Raw genomic sequence first — 20,866 nt, forward strand, 5'->3', positions numbered from 1 at the left:
ACTCTGGCTCTCATCCCAACTACTGGCTCTTTGAGACTCAGCTTTCTTCCAGCCTCTGGTTTTAGCGTGTTTCCCCCTAAATCTCTGGTGCAGGATCCCCTCACCTCCTACCCCTGCAGCAGCCAGTTGGCACACGTGCATATTTGCAATCTGTAGCTATTCTCCCATTCCTTTCAAGGTAACACGGGACCTCCTTGAGCAAGCTGAGGGAGCCCACTGGTTCTCCATTTCAGCACTACCTGGCTACCCAAGCAGGCGGGGCTCTGGGCAGAGAGACACCCCCCCCTCCCGGGGTCCAGCCCTAAGTCCCTTCTGCTTTCAGTTCCCCCTAACGCATCTGACACATGTTCACCATCTTCCTTGGATAATTCCAGGGGACCCAGGAATCTGTCATTCCTCTACCGAGAACCGGAGAATCTCTCTGCCTCCCTTATCCCCAGCAAGAATTCCTCTCAAAGCCCCTCTCTGTCTTCTCTCATTCAGCGTGGGGCCCAGTCCTAAAGGTAGAGAGGCTGCAGAGAACAAACCTGAGTTATCAAAAAGAGAAAACACACTGGGAAGTATTTCAAAAAATTAATTACCTCACTAACAAATGTAGAATCAAATGGACAGCTAACAGTTACCTGGTGTTGACTCTGCTAGGAGCTGTCCTGAGCACTTTGCATATGTTAATTTATTTAATTCTCACAGGAGCCTGTGAGGTAGGTATTCTAATTACCCTTACAGACTACAGCAGAAACGGAAGCCACCTAAAAGAGGTCACACAGAGGGTAAATATTGAATCTGGGATTCAAAATCCAGATCGTCGGGCCCCAAAGTCTGTATTTTTTAACCAGGAGGCTAAGTTGTCTCTCTGTGCCAGACAAATTAAATCAGAATATTTGGGTATGGGGCCTGGGCATCAGTATTTTTTCAAAGCTCTTCAGATTCTTCTAATTTGCAGTCAGGATTGAGAACCACTGATGTCCGTTGTTCATTCATTCAACAAAGCTTTATTGAATGACCTCTAGGTAAGCTTTGTTGAATGACTTCTAGGTAATAAGCCTATGTTAAGCCCTGGAGAACAAATATATGCAGTCCCAGCCCTGAAGGAGTGAAGTGAGGGGGAAACTGAAAGTTGCTACGTTAGTGGAATAATGCTTTCAGCCAGAGGCTTAGAAGGTAGCTGTGCTCCTTAGAGAAACAGCTGATTCCAGGTTTGAAGCACAAAAACTATGAGGTGAGCTTAGGATATCTTGTAATACCAGAAAGCAAGCGAGCTCTCAAAGACTTAAGGGAGGGGGCGCCTGGGTGGCTCAGCTGGTTAAGCGACTGTCTTCGGCTCAGGTCATGATCCTGGAGTCCCGGGATCGAGTCCCGCATCGGGCTCCCTGCTCGGCGGGGAGTCTGCTTCGTCCTCTGACCCTATCCCCTCTCCTGCTCTCTCTCTCAAATAAATAAATAAAATCTTAAAAAAAAAAAAAGACTTAAGGGAGTCATATCAAAAGACAGAGAAGCCAGCCTAAAAGGGCAGTCAGTGACCAAATTTGGAATAATTTAAACATCAAAAATCATTATTGACTGTAATTGATTGAATATATAATAAATGTAGAAGGCATGCATTATATATTATAATAGTTATATTAAAATAAGCTAGAGAAAACAAAATGTTGTTAAAATCATAAGGAGGAAATCTATTTACAGTACTCCACTGTATTTGTTGAAACAAATCTGCATATAAGCAGACCCATGCAATTCAAACCCATGTCGTTCAAGGATCAGCTGTATTTTCTTTCTGTATAATATGATAGGAAGGACTCTTGCCCACCTACCACCACCAAAATGATTAACTTGTGTCTAATCAAGCCTCTAGATTTCCAATTTATAGGGAATACAAGGGAGAGGAACAAGTTAAATGACCCTATGAGGAAACAGATTCAGAATGTGGACATTCAAACAAGAAAGCTGGCCCCAGACCCAGAAAAGTTAATTAGTGTTATGGGGAAAAAAAAAAAAAATGGTGCCATTCTAAATGAAAAGAGATCAGAGGGACATAAAAACCAAATATAACATGTGAGTGTTTATTGGATTCTGACTGAAAAGAACAGTCATGTAAGGGCATTTTTGGGACAACTGGGGAAATCAGAACATGGACAGGATGTTATTTAATGTGATGGAATTAATGTTTTTTCTTAGGTATGATAATGGTACTGTAATTATATAAATAAATATCTTTATTCTTAGAAGAGGCATGGTGAGTATTTAAGGGTGAAGTATCATGTCTGCAACTAATTTTTAAGGGTTGCAGAAAAAGAAAATGGGTGTTCATGTGTACACATGAGGGAGGCAGTAAAAATACAGAAACACGTTAACTATTATTGAATCTAGATATAAAGTCTTCAGGTATTCACTGTACTCTGCTTTCGACTGTTTCAAATTTCTCAAAATAAAAAGTCGAGAAAGAAACAAAAAACTTTGGTGGCAACTACACAATCGATTTCTGCATTATCCTAGGACTATCGGCCACAGAGAGAAATACAGTATAATTAAATTTGTCTGTTTTACCACTGTTATTTCAGTCCTCCCTAGAGAAATTGTACTAAAATTGTAATATCCCGAAGGAGAGTTGCTCCTTTTGTTTTTTATATGTCATATATATCGTTTGTATTTCCAGAAAGAATGGAGACAATTTAAAGAATAAGCATAGGTGCAACGAAACTAAAAACATGCTTAGTAATAAGTGGACGGGGTAAGTTTATCAGAAAACCTAAGCTAAGAAAAATTTCCAGAATTTAGCTCAGCTTGCTGGCCACCAAGGCAAAGGAGGAAAAATGATGGGTTCTAAAGCTCCTGTTGAGGGAGGCATACAAGTGTCTCCTTCCATTGCTTCTCATCCCAAGTCTGCCTTAGCCTTTTCTCACTTCCATCTGTGTTCTTCCCAGAGACCTTCCACAGCACAGGGCACGATGGTGCAACAGCCATCAATTCACCCTGCTCTGCCACTCCGGTCACCCAGCACTGTTCTCTAGACACTAGAGCAATGGTTCATGTGCAGCGGGTCCGGAAGGTAATATCCTCCAACAGGTGGGACCTCCCGTCACTGGAGAGAGGCTAACATGCCATCCTGAAATCCTGTGGCCTCACTGCATCCGTTCCTGTCCTAACTGCTAAGGGACTAACTCGCTGTTCCACACCAGCTTTTCCCTCCACACCAACTGGCCTCATTTTCCAACTAAGTTTCCAATAAATAAAAGTAACCATCTGCTTAAGGCGGGGCTCCTCCAAAAACAGGCCTGAGACAGGATTTGAGTTTACATAGTTCTGGGAGGCATTGAGAGAGGGGAAGAGAGTGAGACAAGAAAGGAACGGGGCCACAAGGAAGAATTAACAGGGAGGTTACCGCCGTGGGCCACTGGCACTCAATCCCGTTGGAAAACTCAGAGACAGTGTGGATCAGCCTCTGGGTTGTTCCCTATGGTGGGGAATCTGAGGTATTTATCCTGAGATTGACTCCTTGGCACTCCCGACTTGCCCCACTTGAGCTGAGAGAAAATCCTCAGGCAAAGAGTAGCAGGTGGATGTAATCAGCATGTTCTGGAACAAACATCACAGAGAGGATATGGCTGACAGCTGATCTGTCAGTGATCTCACTGACAGTGTCTTCTACACCATCCCAACCACCCACCTTTAAACAAAGAGGGTTTATTACTTCTAAGTAAAAAGATGTATCTGAACAGATTCGGCCTCTGGTGGTTTTCGCCGACTGTCACTCTGTTCATCTTGCATGAGTTTCTTCTTACCATGTAATCACTGGTTTTGCATTCTTTTTTCTAGAAAGCATCCAAGAATAGGAACGCAGCCTCAGTGCTTTGTGCTGAGCTGGCATACAGATCTATATATGCTTTATAAGTTTTTGCAAACTTGAAAGACTGACATTGATTCATAAGCATGACATACGATTTTCTCTCCAATCTCCAAGCTGGGAAAGGCTGGGCAAGTCTGCTATCGGATGGACTGCAGGCAGCAGAAAAGGCCTGGGATCCTGCAACATTGACATCACAATGGCCACGACGAAACCGAAATTAGGGAACTCTGTTCTTTAATAATTTCAAGCTTACAGAAAATCACAAAAATAAAAACAGCATAATCAATGCACAGATTCACCTATTGCTAACACGTTGCCCCTTTTGCTTTATTTAGCATTTGCTTAGTCACTGAATCCATCTGGCCGTAGGTATGTATATATTCATACATGCAGACAGGTACGGAACTTTGTTCTCTTCATATTCTATTCATATGCCCTTTACCACTAAATACTGGAGTGTGTGGAATAAAAAAATATTCTCTTACATAACCACAGTGTAACTAATAATTTTAGGAATTTTAACATTGATTCATACTTTTATTTATTCTACTCTTAGTATTCTAATTTTGTCAATTGACCTAAAAATGTCCTTTACAGCATTTTTTCCTCTCCACACCCATCTACCATCAGGTATTGCATTTTGTCGATATGCCTCTTCAGTTTCCTTAAATCTGAAATATTTCTACATACATTTTTTGCCTTTTATAACATTGACATTTTAAAATAATACAATCTTCCCCCTTTTTAAATAAGATATTCCTCTTCTGAGATCCAGTTGATGATTCCTTGTGATAAAACCCAGGTTATGCATTTCTGGCTAGAATATTACATCCCTGCTATGTCCTTCTCAGGGCATGACATCTAGAGGCAAATCAAGTCCATTGCCCCTCACTGGCAATGTTATTTTTATTTACCTGGTCAAGATACTGTCTAACTTCACCACTGTAGAGTTAACTATATTTTCCTCACAACTAATAGGCAGTGTGTGAGGAGATGCTTTAAAAATATGCATTTTAATTTTTTCACTTAACATTATCTCCCAGAAATCATTCTATATCAGATAATAGAGATCATCTTTGCTCATTTTTATAGCTGGATAGTGTTCCATTGGGTATATGTATCATAGAAACTTTGTTCTTTATTTTTTTGCTAAGGTAACTCCTTAGTTAAAACTAAAGCTAGGGCCATCTCCCTGATTTTAACAAGAGACTGTAAACTGGGTTCCAGTCAAGATGGAGTAAGCACCTGTCACCCTGTCTCTCCCACTGAATGCAAGCAATGCCCCTGGGCAGAATGCATGGAGCAGCTACCTGAGAACTCTGAAACTAAATGGTCATGGGCAGATTGGGGAAGAAAACCAGAACTTGTGGTAGCAACAAATCAATGACAAGTTCCCCCATTTGTTTCCCTTGGTACCCACTGGCTGAGACTCAAAGGCAGCCTGAAACCCAGAACTTTGCACCAAGTGTGGATAGAAAGAGCTCTAAAAGAAGCCCTCTACTTCTGTTTCAAGGAACAAGAAAGAGGACCGCATGGGTCAGAGAAAGTGGGGGATATTGTCTTCTTCATTTTCCATTCTCTCCCACCCCAGCCCTCAGGCAATGCAGGTGGTGACTGACAGCAGCAGAGGCTGGGCTGGTACCCTTCTCTCTCGACCAGGGGAACTTAGGTCCCAAGAGTGTGAGGAAAGACCTCATTGCCTTTCTCTCTCAATCTACTGGCCCTTAGACCTGGAAGCAAACACATTTGAGGAAAGTGTGCAGCAGCGTGGGGAATCTAAAGTCCCAGCTTTTTAGCCAGAAGACCAGGAAGGGGAACAAGGGAATTCCTAGTGGCAAAAAAAGTGTCAGGAAGATTGCAGATAGAAGCGAGCTCAAGAAAACGATCCCATAGCTTTTGGCTCAGAGAAAGTGAAGGTGAAACTGTCTTCATTCGCCCCAAATCCAGGTTTATCTGACACCAGCCACCTCCACCATGCCACCTAAGTTCGACCCCAAGGAGATCAAAGTCATATACCTGAGGTGCATGAGTGGGGCAGTCATGCCACATCTGCCCTGACCCCAAAGATCAGCACCCTGGGTCTGTCCCCAAAAAAGGTTGGTGATGACATCTCCAAGGCAGCCGGTCATTGGAAGGGTCTAAGGATTACCGTGAAACTGACCATTCAGAACAGACAGACCCAGATTGAAGTGGTACCTTCTGCCTCTGCCCTGATTGTCAAAGCCCTTAAGGAACCACCAAGAGACAGAAAGCAGAAAAACATTAAGCACAGCGGAAATACCACTTTTGATGAGATTGTCAACATTGCCTGACAGATGCAGCACCGAGCTTTAGCCACTAAAGCCATTTAGCTTTAGCCAGTTTCCATCTCTGTAACCACTGAAGAGATCCTGGGGACTGCCCACTCTGGGCTTCAATGTTGATGGCCGCCACCCTCATGATATCATAGATGACATCAATATGGTGCAGTGGAATGCTAGTTAGTTAGAACTACAAAGGAAAATATTTCAATAAAGGATCATTTGACAAGCAAAAAAAAAAAAAAAAATAGATCCCATAAAGTTGGTTATGAGTTCCTGGGCTCATGCCCCACCTGCACATGGATGATTTAGCCCTAAATGGTATACGAAAGTCTTTGAGAACTGATCTGAATAGTAATCAGTGCTCAGTCCCTCCCTGGCCACTGCTTAACACACACGTGGAGAGAGCCCAATGACATTGCAAGGGCTTTGAAAACTGAGCAGACATTGAGGGCACAGCCCACAAAAGGTAGGTGGGAACTGAAGTTGTACCTCACTGGAGCAGTTTTCTGCTTAAAAAAAAAAAAAAATCAATATTTTTTTAAATAGGATTTTTTTTTTAAAGATTTATTTATTTATTTGAGAGAGCGAGAATGAGAGAGAGTACATGAGAGGGGGGAGGGTCAGAGGGAGAAGCAGGCTCCTCGCTGAGCAGGGAGCCCGACGCAGGACTCGATCCCGAGACTCCAGGATCATGACCTGAGCCGAAGGCAGTCGCTCAACCAACTGAGCCACCCAGGCGCCCTTAAATAGGATTTAAGCAAGACCCAGAATCGTAATATTCACAATGCCTATATGTAATTCAAAAATTACTTGACATACCAAGAACCCAGAAAATAGCAACATCTCGCAAGGGAGAAGACAAGACAACGTGCCAACTCTGAGATGGCATGGATTTTGAAATAACTAAGCAGACACTTTAAAGCAGCTTTTATATTGGGGCTCCAAGAAGTGACTACTTTTGAAAGGTATGAAAAGGTAGAAAGTCTCAGTAGAGAAATGGAAGTCATTAAAAAAAAAAAGAACCAAATGGAAATTTTGGAACTGAAAAACAAAATAATAAATAGATTACTGAATGGGCTCAATATCACAATGGAGATGACAGGAAAGAGTGAAAAGTGAGTGCATTTGAAGATGATAAGTCAAATTATCCCATCGGAATAACAAAGAGAAAAAAATTGGAAAAAAAAAGTGAAGAGCCTTGGGGACCTATGAGGCAATACTAAGAGGTCTAATAGTCATGTCATGATCCCAGAAGGAAAGGAGAAGGAACGTGGGTGAAGAAAAAATATTTAAAGGAATAATGGCTGAAAACTTGCCAGATTTGGCTAATGAAATACACTGACAGATTCAAGAAACTCAACAAACTGAAATAAGTCAATCAGAGGAAGACAATTATCTATGATCTCACTCATGTGGAATTTAAGAAACAAAACAGAGGATCATAAGGGAAGGGAGGGAAAAATAAAACAAGATGAAATCAGAGAGGGAGACAAATCATAAGAGACTCTTAATCATATGAAACAAACAGGGTTGCTGGATGGGGGAGTGGGGAATTGGGTAACTGGGTGAGGGACATTAAGAAGGGCATTTGATGTAATGAATACTGGGTGTTATATAAGACTGATGAATCACTGAACTCTACCTCTGAAGCTAATAATACATTATATGTTAATTAATTGAATTTAAATTTAAAAAAGAAACTCAGCAAACTAAAAACAGGATAAACTTGAAAAAACCACACCCAGACACATTATAACCAAACTTCTTTTTTTTTTTTTAAAGATTTTATTTACTTAAGAGAGAGAGAATGAGAGAGACCACACGAGAGGGGGAAGGGTCAGAGGGAGAAGCAGACTCGTGCCGAGCAGGGAGCCCGATGCGGGACTCGATGAGGGACTCGATCCAGGGACTCCAGGATCATGACCTGAGCCGAAGGCAGTTGCTTAACCAACTGAGTCACCCAGGTGCCCTATAACCAAACTTCTAAAAACTAAAGATAAGGAAAAGATCTTGAAGAAGCCAGAGAAGAACAACAGATAACATATGAAGGGAAAGTATTAAAAAGAGTGTGGATTTCTCCAGCTAGGTCAGAAGGCATGGAACAAAATTTTTAACCGCTGAAAAAAAAAAAAATTATCTGGAATTGTATATGCAGCAAAAATATCCTTCAGGAATGAGGGCAAAATTAAGATAAGACATTCTCTGATGGAGAAGAACTAAGAGATTTATGGCCAACAGACCTGCCAACAGAAAGTGAAAATTCCTCAGATCAAAGGCAAATGATACAGAGAAAGTTGGAGCCTCGGGAATCAAGGAAGAGAAACAGAAATGGTAAATACCTGGATAAATATAATGGACTACTCTTCTCCTCTTCAGTTCTTCAGAATATATTTGACAGTTGACGGCAGAAATTTTAACATGTCTGACAGTGTTGTTTTTTTTAACATGTCTGACAGTGTTTAACATGTCTGACAGTTAACATACAGTATTATATTAGTTTCAGGTATACAGTATAGTCATTCAACACTTCCATACATCACCTGGTGCTCATCACAGCAAGTACATTCCTCATCACAAGTGCAATCCCCATCACCTATTTCATCCATCCCCCAACCCATCTTCTTTCTGGTAACCATCATAGTTAAGGGTCTGTTTCTTGATCTCTTTGCCTCTATCTCTCTCTCTCTCCCCTTTGCTTGTTTGTTTCTTAAATTCCACATATGAGTGAAATCATATGGTGTTTGTCTTTCTCTGACTTATTTCACTTAGCATAATACTCTCTAGCTCCATCCACATCATTGCAATGGCAAGATTTTGTTCTTTTTTATGGCTAAGTAACATTCCATTATCGATCAATCACTTGATAGGTAGATAGATATAGCTTCCATCAGCTGATGAACACTTGGGCTGCTTCCATATCTTGGCTATTGTAAATAAGGCTGCTATAAACATAAGGATGCATGTATCCCTTTGGATTAGTGTTCTTGTATTCTTTGGGTAAATACCCAGTAGTGTGATTACTGGATCATAACTATTTTTAACTTTTTGAGGGACCTCCATACTGTTTTCCACAGTGGCTGCACCACTTGGTATTCCCACCAACAAAGCACAAGTATTTCTTTTTCTCCACATCTTCACCAACACCTGTTGTTTCTTGTGTTGTTGATTTTAGCCATTCTGACAGATGTGAGGTGATATTTCATTGTAGTTTTGAATTGCATTTCCCTGATGAGTGATGCTGACCATCTTTTCATGTATCTGTTGGACATCTGGATGTGTTCTTTGGAGAAATGTCTGTTCATGTCTTCTGACCATTTTTTAGTTGGATTTTTTGGTTTTGGGGTGTTGAGTCTGATAAGTTCTTTATATATTGTGGATACTAACTCTTTATTGGATATGTCATTTGCAAGTATCTTCTCTCATTCCATAGGTTGCCTTTTAGTTTTGTTGATTGTTTCCTTCACTGTGCAGAAACTTTATATCTTGATGAAGTCCCAATAGTTTGTTTTTGCTTTTGTTTCCCTTGCCTCAGGAGACATACTTAGAAAGAAGTTGCTATGGTGAATGGTCTGACAGTGTTTTCAGTGTATGGGTTTTTTTTTAATTTTTAATTTTTTTAACTTATTTGAGAGAGGGAGAGAGAGCGAGCACAAGCAGGGCAAGGGGTAGGCAGAGAGGGAGAAGCAGACTCCCACTGAACAGGGAGCCCTACTTGGACCCTGAGATCATGACCTGAGCCAAAGGCAGACACTTAACCACTGAGGCCCCAGGTGCTCTGTTTTCATGTATGTTAATGTTATACAGAGAGGACCATTTCCCCAAGGGTAGACATAGGAACTACATGGTAGTAAGGTTCCTATGTTCCACTCGAAATGATAATATATTAATTAGTCTGTTAAAAGTTAAGTATGTATATTGTGATCCTTAGAACAACTACTAAAAAAAACTATACACGCAGGTGTGGCTAAAAACTCAAGACAAATTAAAATGGGATATTAATAATATTCAAATAATTCGGGCGCCTGGGTGGCTCAGTTGGTTAAGCGACTGCCTTTGGCTCAGGTCATGATCCTGGAGTCCCTGGATCGAGTCCCGCATCAGGCTCCCTGCTCGGCAGGGAGTCTGCTTCGTCCTCTGACCCTATCCCCTCTCATGTGTTCTCTCTCTCTCAAATAAATAAATAAAATCTTTAAAAAAAAAAAAAGAATATTCAAATAATTCAAAAAGAAGGAAAGGAGAAATGAAGGTACAAAAATAAAAGAAATAATAAAATAGTTACCTAAATCCAAACATACCAATATTTATATTAAATATAACGGTCTGTATTGGATAATTTTGTCTCAGACTTTCCACTTGTGCTTAAAGAAAGCATAATCTCATTTTAAAAAACGATGTCTTCCTCTTGGGAAAATGAAAGTCAAAATATTTCTTGATGTATGGGGATTAACATAAGAATAAAAAAAAATATTTCTTGAAAGAATCATTTCCTATTTTAACTCCTACATGTAACTTTAAGCATAAAACACATTCTATGTTTCTTATAAATAAACCCAGAATACTTAGTAGGAGTTCATTTACAATCCATTACATCGAATGCCAATTATCCCTTGATCACAAGTGGTTTTACATATCCATTCCTTCAACTTGGTGGAAACTATAAAATCTTTGATCAACTAATTGAATTTATAGACAAAGACTGTAACTATGCAACATGATTTTGTAATTCCACTGGTATCTCTAGAGGGCTATAAAGAGCTGTTGCTCCCCCTTCCACCGCCTCTGCAGCTAGACAACTGCATATACTCAGCCATTCGTTTGTTTCTTTTCTGCCCATTTGAATGGACTCTTGGCCTCCTCCACTAGCTGAGGCCATCAGCTGCTGGTCATGCCTATCTGCAACACTCATGACCCTCCTCTTCCTGCTTGAGTCAGGGGCATTTAAATGGAGGCTTTCGGGTGCCTGGGTGGCTCAGATGGTTAGGCATCTGCCTTCGGCTCAGGTCATGATCTCAGGGTCCTGGGATCGAGTCCCGCATCGGGCTCCCTGCTCCTTGGGAGCCTGTTTCTCCCTCTCCCTTTCTCTCTCGCTCTGTCTCTCATGAATAAAAATAAATTAAAAAAAAATAAATGGAGGCTTTCACTGGCCTGTGGTTCCTTCACCACAAGAGAGGGCAGGTAACACCCCTCAGCTGAGGACAAGCCAACTTAGCCTCAGGTCTGTTACTCATTCTACGACTGATTATTTATTCACAGTCCAATTCATTCAAAATGAAATTGAATTTGAGATGGCTTATAGAGAGATGCATGCCCCACAATAAGATAGAAATTAAAATAAATCGGGAAAATAAAGATAGAAAAATAAAATCAAGGAAGACGAGGTGAAGTTGGTACATAAATGCACCTAAAGTTCTTTTTCAGGGGTGGCTGGGTGGCTCAGTTGATAAGCGTCTGCCTTCGGCTCAGGTCATGATCCCAGGGGCCTGGGATCCAGCCCACGTGGGGCTCCCTACTCAGCAGGAAGCCTGCTTCTCCCTTTTCCACTGCCCCTGCTTGTGTTCTTTTCTTGTTTTGTCTCTCTGTCAAATAAAATCTTTAAAAATAAATAAATAAAGTTCTTTTTCACTAGCTGTATTTCACTAGCCAGTTTATCTTTGATCTCACTAGAGGCCAGAGCAGAAAGGAGAGCGTGCCCTGTTTACAGTGTCCTCAAGGGAAGAGCAAACCACTGCTTAGAAGGTACATATCTTTTAAACATGGGAGAAACTTCTCACTGTAGCCTCATGTAGAGTAGCCGGAAATGCCCTCAATAATACTCCTATAATGAATAAAATGGCAAGTTAGCATTTCATTGAAGAGCAAGTCAAAAGGAAACAATTCTACAAAGGACAAAAATACCCTAAGTTTTTGGTTTTCTGGTAGTCTGATTGAATTCAAGGATGAAATTTATACTGCAGTGTGCTTCTCAAATTTTTCCACAGAAGGACCTCCAACAGCAGAGAGCACCCCCTAAAACACAAGGGGTATAGCCCAAGGCAGTCTACCACAAAGATGGAGTTTCTTTGCCATCTCATTATTTACTTCAAAAAAAATCATGTGATTTTTTTTATTTACTTCATGTAAAATAATGGTTTAAATTGCTTACTATTGGAGGTGTCAGGATGCAGGGAGAGCTTCCTAACTCCTTTAATAATTAAGATGCTGTTGCATTAAGTGTGTCTATTTTTGGAAAATTAACTGAATTGAAAAAAGCCGACACTGAGTTCAACCTCCCGTTTCTTTTCCCTTGTTAGTGTGATAATGTTTCCAGAACCCAAACTCACATAAATAAGTAAACACAAATGCCAAGCACTGATTCCTCACTTTATGAGCTCTGTTAGTAGAAATTTAGGACAGCATTCAGGATGGCCCCACAGAGGCGTGCAGCGCTGCCAGGTGATTCTGGGTGACAGCTGTGGCGGGGTCTGCGCTCTTCCTGAGAGGTCAAGTCTCCATAACCAGGCCTGTGATCTAGTACACTATCTCAGAGCTTTCATACTCAGGAAAACTCAAGGGGCGCCTGGGTGGCTCGGTCGGTTAAGCATCTGCCTTCGGCTCAGGTCATGGTCCCAGGGTCCTGGAATCGAGCCCCGCATCAGGCTCCCTGCTCAGTGGGAAGTTTGCTTCTCCCTCTGCCCCTCACCCCACTCATACTCTCTCTCTCTCAAATAAATAAAATCCTTAAAAAAAGAAAAAGAAAGAAAGAAAACTCACTGGTTGTCTTCTTTGCTTCTTTGCCACTAATGCGGTAATTTTCATTCCATGTAAATAAAGTAACAGATATCTAGGAAAGATGGTAATATGCATACATGGCTTAAAAAAAATGTCTCCCTGGGGCACCTGAGTGGCACAGTCGGTTAAGCATCTGACTCTTGGTTTCGGCTCAGGTCATGATTTCAGGGTCCTGGGATCAAGCCCCGCATCAGGCTCTGTGCTGGGCATGGAGTCTGCTTGAGGATTCTCTCTCTCTCTCTCTCCTTCTCCTTCTCCCTCTGTCCCTCCCCACCCCCACATGCTCACTCTCTCTCAAATAAATAAATCTTAAAAAAAAAGTCTCCCCAGTAAACACTGAAATGAGCAGAAGGAAGCAAAATTAGTGAAGAAAACTCTCTACTCTGAAATTGTAAAAGGCTCCAGCCTGCATTAATTTGAATAAGGGCACCAGAAGCCTTCACCCAGCTAAAACAAAGCAAAACAAAAACGGTAAGCCAGTGTGGCAATGATAAAAGATGCATTCCAAGATGATGGCAGAACTAAGACAGAAAAGGCTGTTTCATCTCCATAGGGAGTAACAAGCAAGAAGACGGAACAGCTGTCCTGGACACCTGTCATGCTTTCCGTGCCAGCGGGCTTTTCTAGCAGCGCTGCCCAGGGCCAGAGCAGCCGGCCGTGTAAGGAGCCATGGTAGCACTCTGCCCTGACGGAGCCTCCCGCCAAGCCTCCCACTCTGCTCAATCTGTTGAGCTACCTTCCTTCCAATAAATCCCCATTTTGCTAACGCCAGCCCAAGTTGGCTTCTGCTGTTGCTACCGAGAACCCTAACTGATTCAACAGGCATGACCCTTTTGCATTTAATAGCCTTGAAATATATAAAATAGAAACTTTTACAAATCATAAAAGGATAAATCCACAAAAATTGCGCGGACTTTAAGATAACTTCCTCAGAAATTGATAGATCAAATAGATATTTTAAAAAACTGAAACAAGGGGCGCCTGGGTGGCTCAGTCGTTAAGCGTCTGCCTTCGGCTCGGGTCATGATCGCAGGGTCCTGGGATCGAGCCCTGCATCGGGCTCCCTGCTCGGCGGGAAGCCTGCTTCTCCCTCTCCCACTCCCCCTGCTTGTGTTCCCTCTCTCGCTGTGTCTCTCTCTGTCAAACGAATAAATAAAAATCTTAAAAAAAAAAAAAACTGAAACAAAAAGAGATGTAGAGCTTTGTGTTAATTTAAGCTAATTACAATTAAATAAGAGTTCAAAATCAGTTCCTCAGTCTCACTAGCTACATTTTAAATTATTCAATACCACATGTGTCTAATGGTTGCTGTATTGCACAGCATGGATTATATAACATTTCCTTCATCACAGAAGGTTCTACTGGACAGAGGTGGTGTAAAGAAAATGTGATACACACACGTGCATGCACAGGGGAATTTACTCAACTATTAAAAGGAAAGAAATCCTGCCCATTTGCCACAAGGATGAACCTGGAGGACATTATGCTAAATGAAATAATCGGGACACAAAAAAACCCAAATACTATACCATCTCATTTATATGTGGAATCAAAAATAGCCAAGTTCAAATGGTAGTTGGAATGGTAGTTGCCAGGGGCTTGGGATAGAGGGAATGGTGATGTTGGTCAAAGGCTACAAACTTTCAGTTATGAGTAAGTTCTGAAAATGCATAGCATGGTGACTATAGTTAACAATACTGTATTGTATATTTGAACTTTGCTTTAGTGTTCTCACCACACACATGCACACACACACAAAAGTAACTATGTGAGGTCATGGATGTGTTAATTAGCGTGATTCAGGGCCGTGGGATGTATATCTTATATCTTAAACATATACAATTTTTGTCAATCAACCTCAGTAAAGCTGAAAAAAAGTAAATATTCATTTTCATACCTAATTTTGTATTTGTAATTTTGTAATATTTTCCTAAAAGAGGACCACCAAATTTGTATAAGATTTAGGTCCCACTTATTGGTCTCATCAATAAGCTGTAAAAATACAGTGATACCATGATGTCCTCCTTCATTCAAGAGCTTAGTAGTTATGGTCTTAAGGACCACATATCTAGGTGCATATTCTGGTTCTGCCACTTCTAACTGCATGCTGTAGGCACAGCATTTAATTGCTATAAGTTTTTCTTAACCTGTAAAACTGGAATAACAATAGTACCTGCTCACAGGCTTATTATGAGGATGATATAACATAATGCCTCAAATGTAGCCAGCACATTAAGCATAGTACACAGTAAGCATAGTACACAGCAGACATAGAATGAGTATCAGTTCTTACTATTTTATGGTGTTTGGGGAGGGAAAATTCTTTCAGAAAATGCAGGTGAAAAAAAACATTTTCAGAGAAACAAAATCTGGTAGACCTCCTCTAACATATATACTTCAGGCGCAGGAAAAGTATCTTAGATGAAAAGTCTAAGATGCAAGAGATAATGAAGAGCAATGAAAGTGTAAATGTGTGGGTTAATTCTAAATGAACATTTACTGTATAAAACAATAATGATAATGTTTTGCAGAGCTAAAAGATATATAGAATTAAAATGCACATCAACAGTAGCTAATAAATTAGGAGGGCAGTAAATATAGTTAAACTATTCTAAAGCCCTCCAAGAAGAGGGTCAAGTATTGATTATGTTTACGTCTTGATAAGTTAAGTATGCATGTTTTACTTTTTAGGATAACCACCCAAAAAAATAGAAACAGGGTTTATAACTTCTAAATCAGTAAAGAAAGGGAAATGGAATGATAAAAAAGTACTCAGCCAATCCAAAAGATGGCATTAAAGGAGAAAAGAAAGAACAAGCAAGACAAGGACAATCCACAAATGAGGTGGTAGATATAAACCAAAATATATCAGTAATTGCATTAAATGTAAATGGACTAAATGCTCCAATTAAAAGACAAAGATCATTAGAATGGTTCTTAAAATCCTACTTTTTAGAATTTATAATATCAGTCAAAAGAATGGAACTTATTCTAGAGTACAAGGATCACTCATAATGATAAATTTATAAGTGGTAAAATTTATATGTACTTAATAACAGACTCAAAATGTGTAGACTAAAAATTGACGGTACTAAAAGGAGAAACAGACAAATCCACAATCTTAGTGGGATATTTTAACACAGTTCTCTCAGTAACTGGAAGAATAAGCCCACAAAAATCCATAAATATATAGGAGGGTTGGCTAACATGACTCAGTGAATGTATATGGAACACTGCACCAAAAACTACAAAATAACCATCCTTTACAAGCACGCATGGACCATTTTCAAAAATTGACTTTAATATGCAAGGACTGGGCACTTATGCATACATTATCTCCTCTGGTCATCATAAAATTGTGAAATAGTCATCTAGGCTGGAAATCTTCCATTTGCCCCTCCAGACTCACTCTGCCCCATTCTCTATCATGCTCTATGTCCTGTGAAGTTGACAAATACTGGGTGTATTCACAGATGCCCTTTTCCTCTAAATTCTGGTTGAGTCCATCCAGTGGGAGGCAAGAGCAGAGATTGTTGGGTGAAAGGAGGGTAGAGTCAGGGCATTTATTATCGCCGCCCCCTCCCTGTGGGGTTTCTGAGGATGGCTGTTACATCTTCCCTGCCTACGTCTGCTCCTTCCAGGCTGCACTCTTTCGACAGCTGCCCTTTCCAAAGCAAGTACCCATTTTCCCCCTTGCTGCCTCTCAGGTCCAGGGGTGGTAATGGCCCTTGCTATTCTTAGTGGGTCTTCCTGAACCCTGCCCACACCTTTCCAAAAGTCCCTTCAATAAATTCTCTTCAAATCACCCACTTAGGGTGTGCCATTTGTTTCCTGCAAGAACCCTGGCTGAGTATTAGCATCCCTGTCTGCCTTTAAGGAAACGTAAGCTTGGGGAGGTCAGCAACTCACACAAGGTCACAAGCTGTATCTCCCCTTAGGTGTAGAAATAAGGACAATTTCATCCCTAGCTCCAAACATTAATAAGTTATTAAATTTAGACAATGGTGTGCCCTGTTAATATACCAATTATTCAAATAATTTTTGAATGTGAGTTGTAACATGGCCTTTTTTAGTTTCTTAAATGTTAGGGGCACTGTGGCTTCCATTTAAAGTATGTTTATTCAGTTGTTTGTTCATTAATTTTTGGTGCTTGATGCCTTTTAGAGGAAGTTGTTCAATAGAGTGAAGATGACCTCTGAATTTCATACCCCCATGATATTTTGTCTTCCTACTTTGCTATTTTTCAGATCGACATGAGGTTATCTCCAAAGAAATACTGGAGCTGGACCCATGGGAAAACCAATGGAATGTTATAGCCATCAATGTCCTCATGCATGACAGTTATGATGTCTGCCTGGTGGCCCGGATGAACCCCCGAGACCTCATCCCCCCACCTTCAGATCTGGTGGAAGAAGGCAATGAGCACTGAGGTCAGTGTTTGCTGTAAGACCTCCTGCTATGTCTGCACAGGAGGCATTAGGAACAAAGAGAGCCCACAGGCACCAGCCGGTCACCCTGGACATGTGTATTACATGCATAGCGGCCCATGCGCAAAGCAGTGTGTGCTGGATGCTGTGATAGGGAGTGTGCAGAGTCTGCACTCAAGGACCTCCAGTTGGCTAGGATGGACAAGACATTACAAGGCCAGGAAGCACAGGAAAAACACAGGGTGAGTGCCATAGGAATCAAGGGATGCAGGGACCTCACACTGCTGGGGACTCAAGGAGAGCATTGCCAAGGAGCAAACCTTTTACTGGGGCCTCGGATGGTGAAGAAGCAATCCCAGGGGTGCAGCTCATGGGGACATCACAGAAACAGCTGAGCCACAGAGCTGAGTCATGGGGACATCACAGAAACAGCTGACCAGAGCTGGGTCAGATTGCCTGGGCCATAGGCTCTGCTACTAAGGCTGGAAAAGGAGATTGTAGATAAGTGACCAACACCTGGAAAAGCAAGGACTTTGGACCTGGTCTCTGAGCAGGGGAATCATCTCAAAATCTTGTGATGTTAAAGGAAGACTTCTCTCTGCACTCTGTTCCAGTTTCAGTCTTACAGAGACTTCCTATTCTCGTGTAGAGACTTTCTATTCTCTTCTACTACAGCAACATTGCCCAAAATGGGGCTAGTGTTGGACCACAAGTTCCTAACAGCCCAGGCACTCAAGCCCGACCACAGTGAGCAAAGAAACTCCACCCTCAGCCAGGTCTGTGTCAGGGACAGATATGGGGAGCTCTGCTGCCCTGGCCCACTCTGGGGGTGTCCTGGACTAGACTTATCCAAGCTTCCTTCCAGCACACATGACCTTCTGCACGTTGGCCCTGACCAGGCTCTGGTGTGGAGGAGAGAGCAAACACATCCCTTTGGCTGCCTGCTCTCTTACCTAGCTTTGCAGTATCTTCCCCAAGACTGCCAGTAGGGATGGAGCTGCCTGCTTCAGCCCACAGTTGAGCATAATAGAAAACAGCCACTCCCGGAATACACTTTAGGGGTGATATTTAAACAACACATGGGGAATCCATCTATTTTACTTGCCATCCATACTTCTGGAAGCACACTGGATTCAAAGAGTGCATTTTGGTAGCTGTTCCTCGATAATTTCTCCGGAGTTTCCCATTGCACCGGGCTCCTTTTTAAACAGGAGTGGTCAGTAAATTCCCTAGAACCTTCCCAGAGGGAGACAATGCTAGATTGAGACAGCTCTTGTCTAGTGCCGAGCTGTGTGACCGTGATGACCGTCAGCCCATGTTCCCAGGTTCCAGTTGCTAAACCAGGCAGAAGAGGCAGGTCCAATGAGAAACCTGCTTCTGCCAACATGACAGGGGTCCACTTAGACCCAGCACAGGTTGTCCCCAAATAGGCCAGACTCTAGGAGGGCGGAGCCACACCTGTCACTTGGCAGTGGCGCCACTTTGAACCTGCACTGAGCAAAGTGTACTTTTAGGCAGTTATGCATGCATCCATTCCCTAGTGTTTATACAGAGGGTTTTTAAGAACACTTCTTGCATGAGTTGAAATGAGTTGATCCTTCTCCCTCGTGGAGGCTCATAACCGGTGGGGTTTTCTTCTTGCTGCAAAGGCAGAGCAGTTCCTCTGAGTGGGCTGTGCTGGCTGTGGGCAGCCGTGGTTGCGGAGAGCCCCCCCCCCCGACCCAGCTCTGTTTCCCCGACTTCCTCTTAACAGAACCACTGTGCCTGTTCCACCCACGAGCATACACTAGAAGCTGCCACACTTCCCTGCATCAAGGAGGCCTTGTCAGTGTGTCATGATACATCTTGTCAATGCATCGGGTTCGAGATCTAGGCTCTAGTGCCAGGCTTGCTACTTCACTAGCTGTGTGATCTCTTGGGCAACATAACCTTTCCAAAGTCTTATTTTCCCCATATGCAGAAAGGGGAGAAAAATCATTTTTAGGGTTGGTATGAGGACTGAGTGAGAAAGTGCTGAGCAAAGTGCCTGTCAGATACTAAAACAATAAACAGCCTTTAGCTGCCATTATTTCTAGAATCATTATCATTGTAATCTGCATTTCCCAAAGCATAGCGCCCACAATGACCCAGTACTTGAGTGGACTCTCGTGGGATAGTAGGGGAGCTGTGCATTCATGTGAGATGGTTTTTCATTTCCCAGACTCACACTCAGCTCCTCCAGATGGTGTGCAAACAAATAAGCAAGCTTCGCTTTTAGTATCCAATTGAACCCCTGGGTGCTTCTTGTCTGACTTTCATATTTGTTATTAAACACAAGACACCTCTACCCTCCTGTTGTCAGAGACTGTCAGGGATTCCACTTTGAATTCCTAACCGCTCCTGTTTTCACCTCAACTGAAGGCCGTCTCTTCATACATGAGGGGACATGTATGTCATGGAGTACTCTTAGAAAACTTTGACTCTTTGCTAGTTCTTATCTTTGTGAGGCAGGATTTCTGGACACCGAGCATAGAACACAGTAGGGAGACGAGCTGGATGCCGAGGCTGGCAAGAGATGGCAGCCGTCAGCACATCCGGGTCCTGCTTGCACCCACTAAGAAAGCACCACTGTTCTCACTGATTGACTTTATAATGAGCAGATGCTTTCAGTTTGAACTTGCAAAATAAAAATTTACTAATGAAAGATCGCTTTTGTTGTTTTTCATATTGCAATTCAATGTAGATTTCTCTCAAAGAAGGGGTTCCTGTGCTCAGGAAGTACTGAGCATCCCAAGGAGGGCAGGGAGGGCTGACTCACCAGAAAACCATAGGAGCAAGCAAGGTCCAGAGGCCAGGGCATGTGAGGGTGCAGGGGCCGGAGGTGGCCCCATTGCCGGATGGTTAAAGCACAGGAGGGTATCAGGAAAAGGAGATGAGGCCAATCACAAAAGACTTCAAACGCCACACCAAAGAGTGGTTCTCTGCCTCGGCACCCGGGTTTCAGGCAAGGAGGTCCTACGGGAACATCCCTCCACCACGCAGTGTGGACAGACAGGGTAAGAACAGGCATGAGTCCCTGTCACTGAAGCCGAGCTAACCTGGCAGCAGGGAGTTTGGAACAGCAAGTCCTTTGTACAGAAATGGAGTGTGTCTGGCCGATTCAGAGAGGAGGGAGATGCTGGGGTCTTTACGACAGGACAATGGCCAGTCAGCCAAAACCAAACACCAGAAAAGCTTCTAAGGGGTCATGCCCCTCCACCGGTGACCCTGAAAGACAGCCACCACCCAGACGGCTTCTTCAGCCATTCACACCAGGCCCAGCTGGGGATCACCAAGACAGAGGAGAGGCTTTGGGATATAGTCAAGTCCCCCCACTTCTTTGCCAACCCTAGCAGCCCAAGCTGGTCCCCATCCTTGTTCGCAGTCACAAGGAGGCAGTCCCAGCTCATCAGGAAATCCTGCATGAACTGGTTGTGGAAGCCACTCCTTGCACCGTGGCTAGTGTAACAGGCCATATGGCACAGTCTCCACCCAGGGGACATGGA

The 20,866-nt window shown here is 42.5% G+C and overlaps 1 protein-coding gene across 5 annotated transcripts in view; it reads left to right on the plus strand.

Moving 5' to 3' along the window:
* KBTBD12 (kelch repeat and BTB domain containing 12) overlaps nt 1-20,025 on the plus strand; it is a 74,145-nt gene extending 54,120 nt beyond the window's left edge. Inside the window, exon 6 of one of the 5 annotated variants that reach the window (XM_034998271.1) lies at nt 11,812-11,948. In XM_034998271.1, the coding sequence (XP_034854162.1) occupies nt 11,812-11,933 (122 nt within the window). In that variant the 3' untranslated portion in view covers nt 11,934-11,948. Of the gene's footprint in view, nt 1-3,958; nt 4,149-4,179; nt 4,206-11,811; nt 11,949-13,468; nt 13,731-17,162 lie in introns of those variants that run through there. The other 4 variants (XM_034998272.1, XM_034998270.1, XM_034998273.1 and 1 more) reach the window with 4 other exon arrangements.
* Nucleotides 20,026-20,866: the final 841 nt, after the last annotated feature.

Source organism: Mirounga leonina, unplaced genomic scaffold (genome assembly GCF_011800145.1).
Source record: "Mirounga leonina isolate KUSES-001 unplaced genomic scaffold, KU_Mleo_1.0 Mir_94, whole genome shotgun sequence".
Lineage (NCBI taxonomy): Eukaryota > Metazoa > Chordata > Mammalia > Carnivora > Phocidae > Mirounga > Mirounga leonina.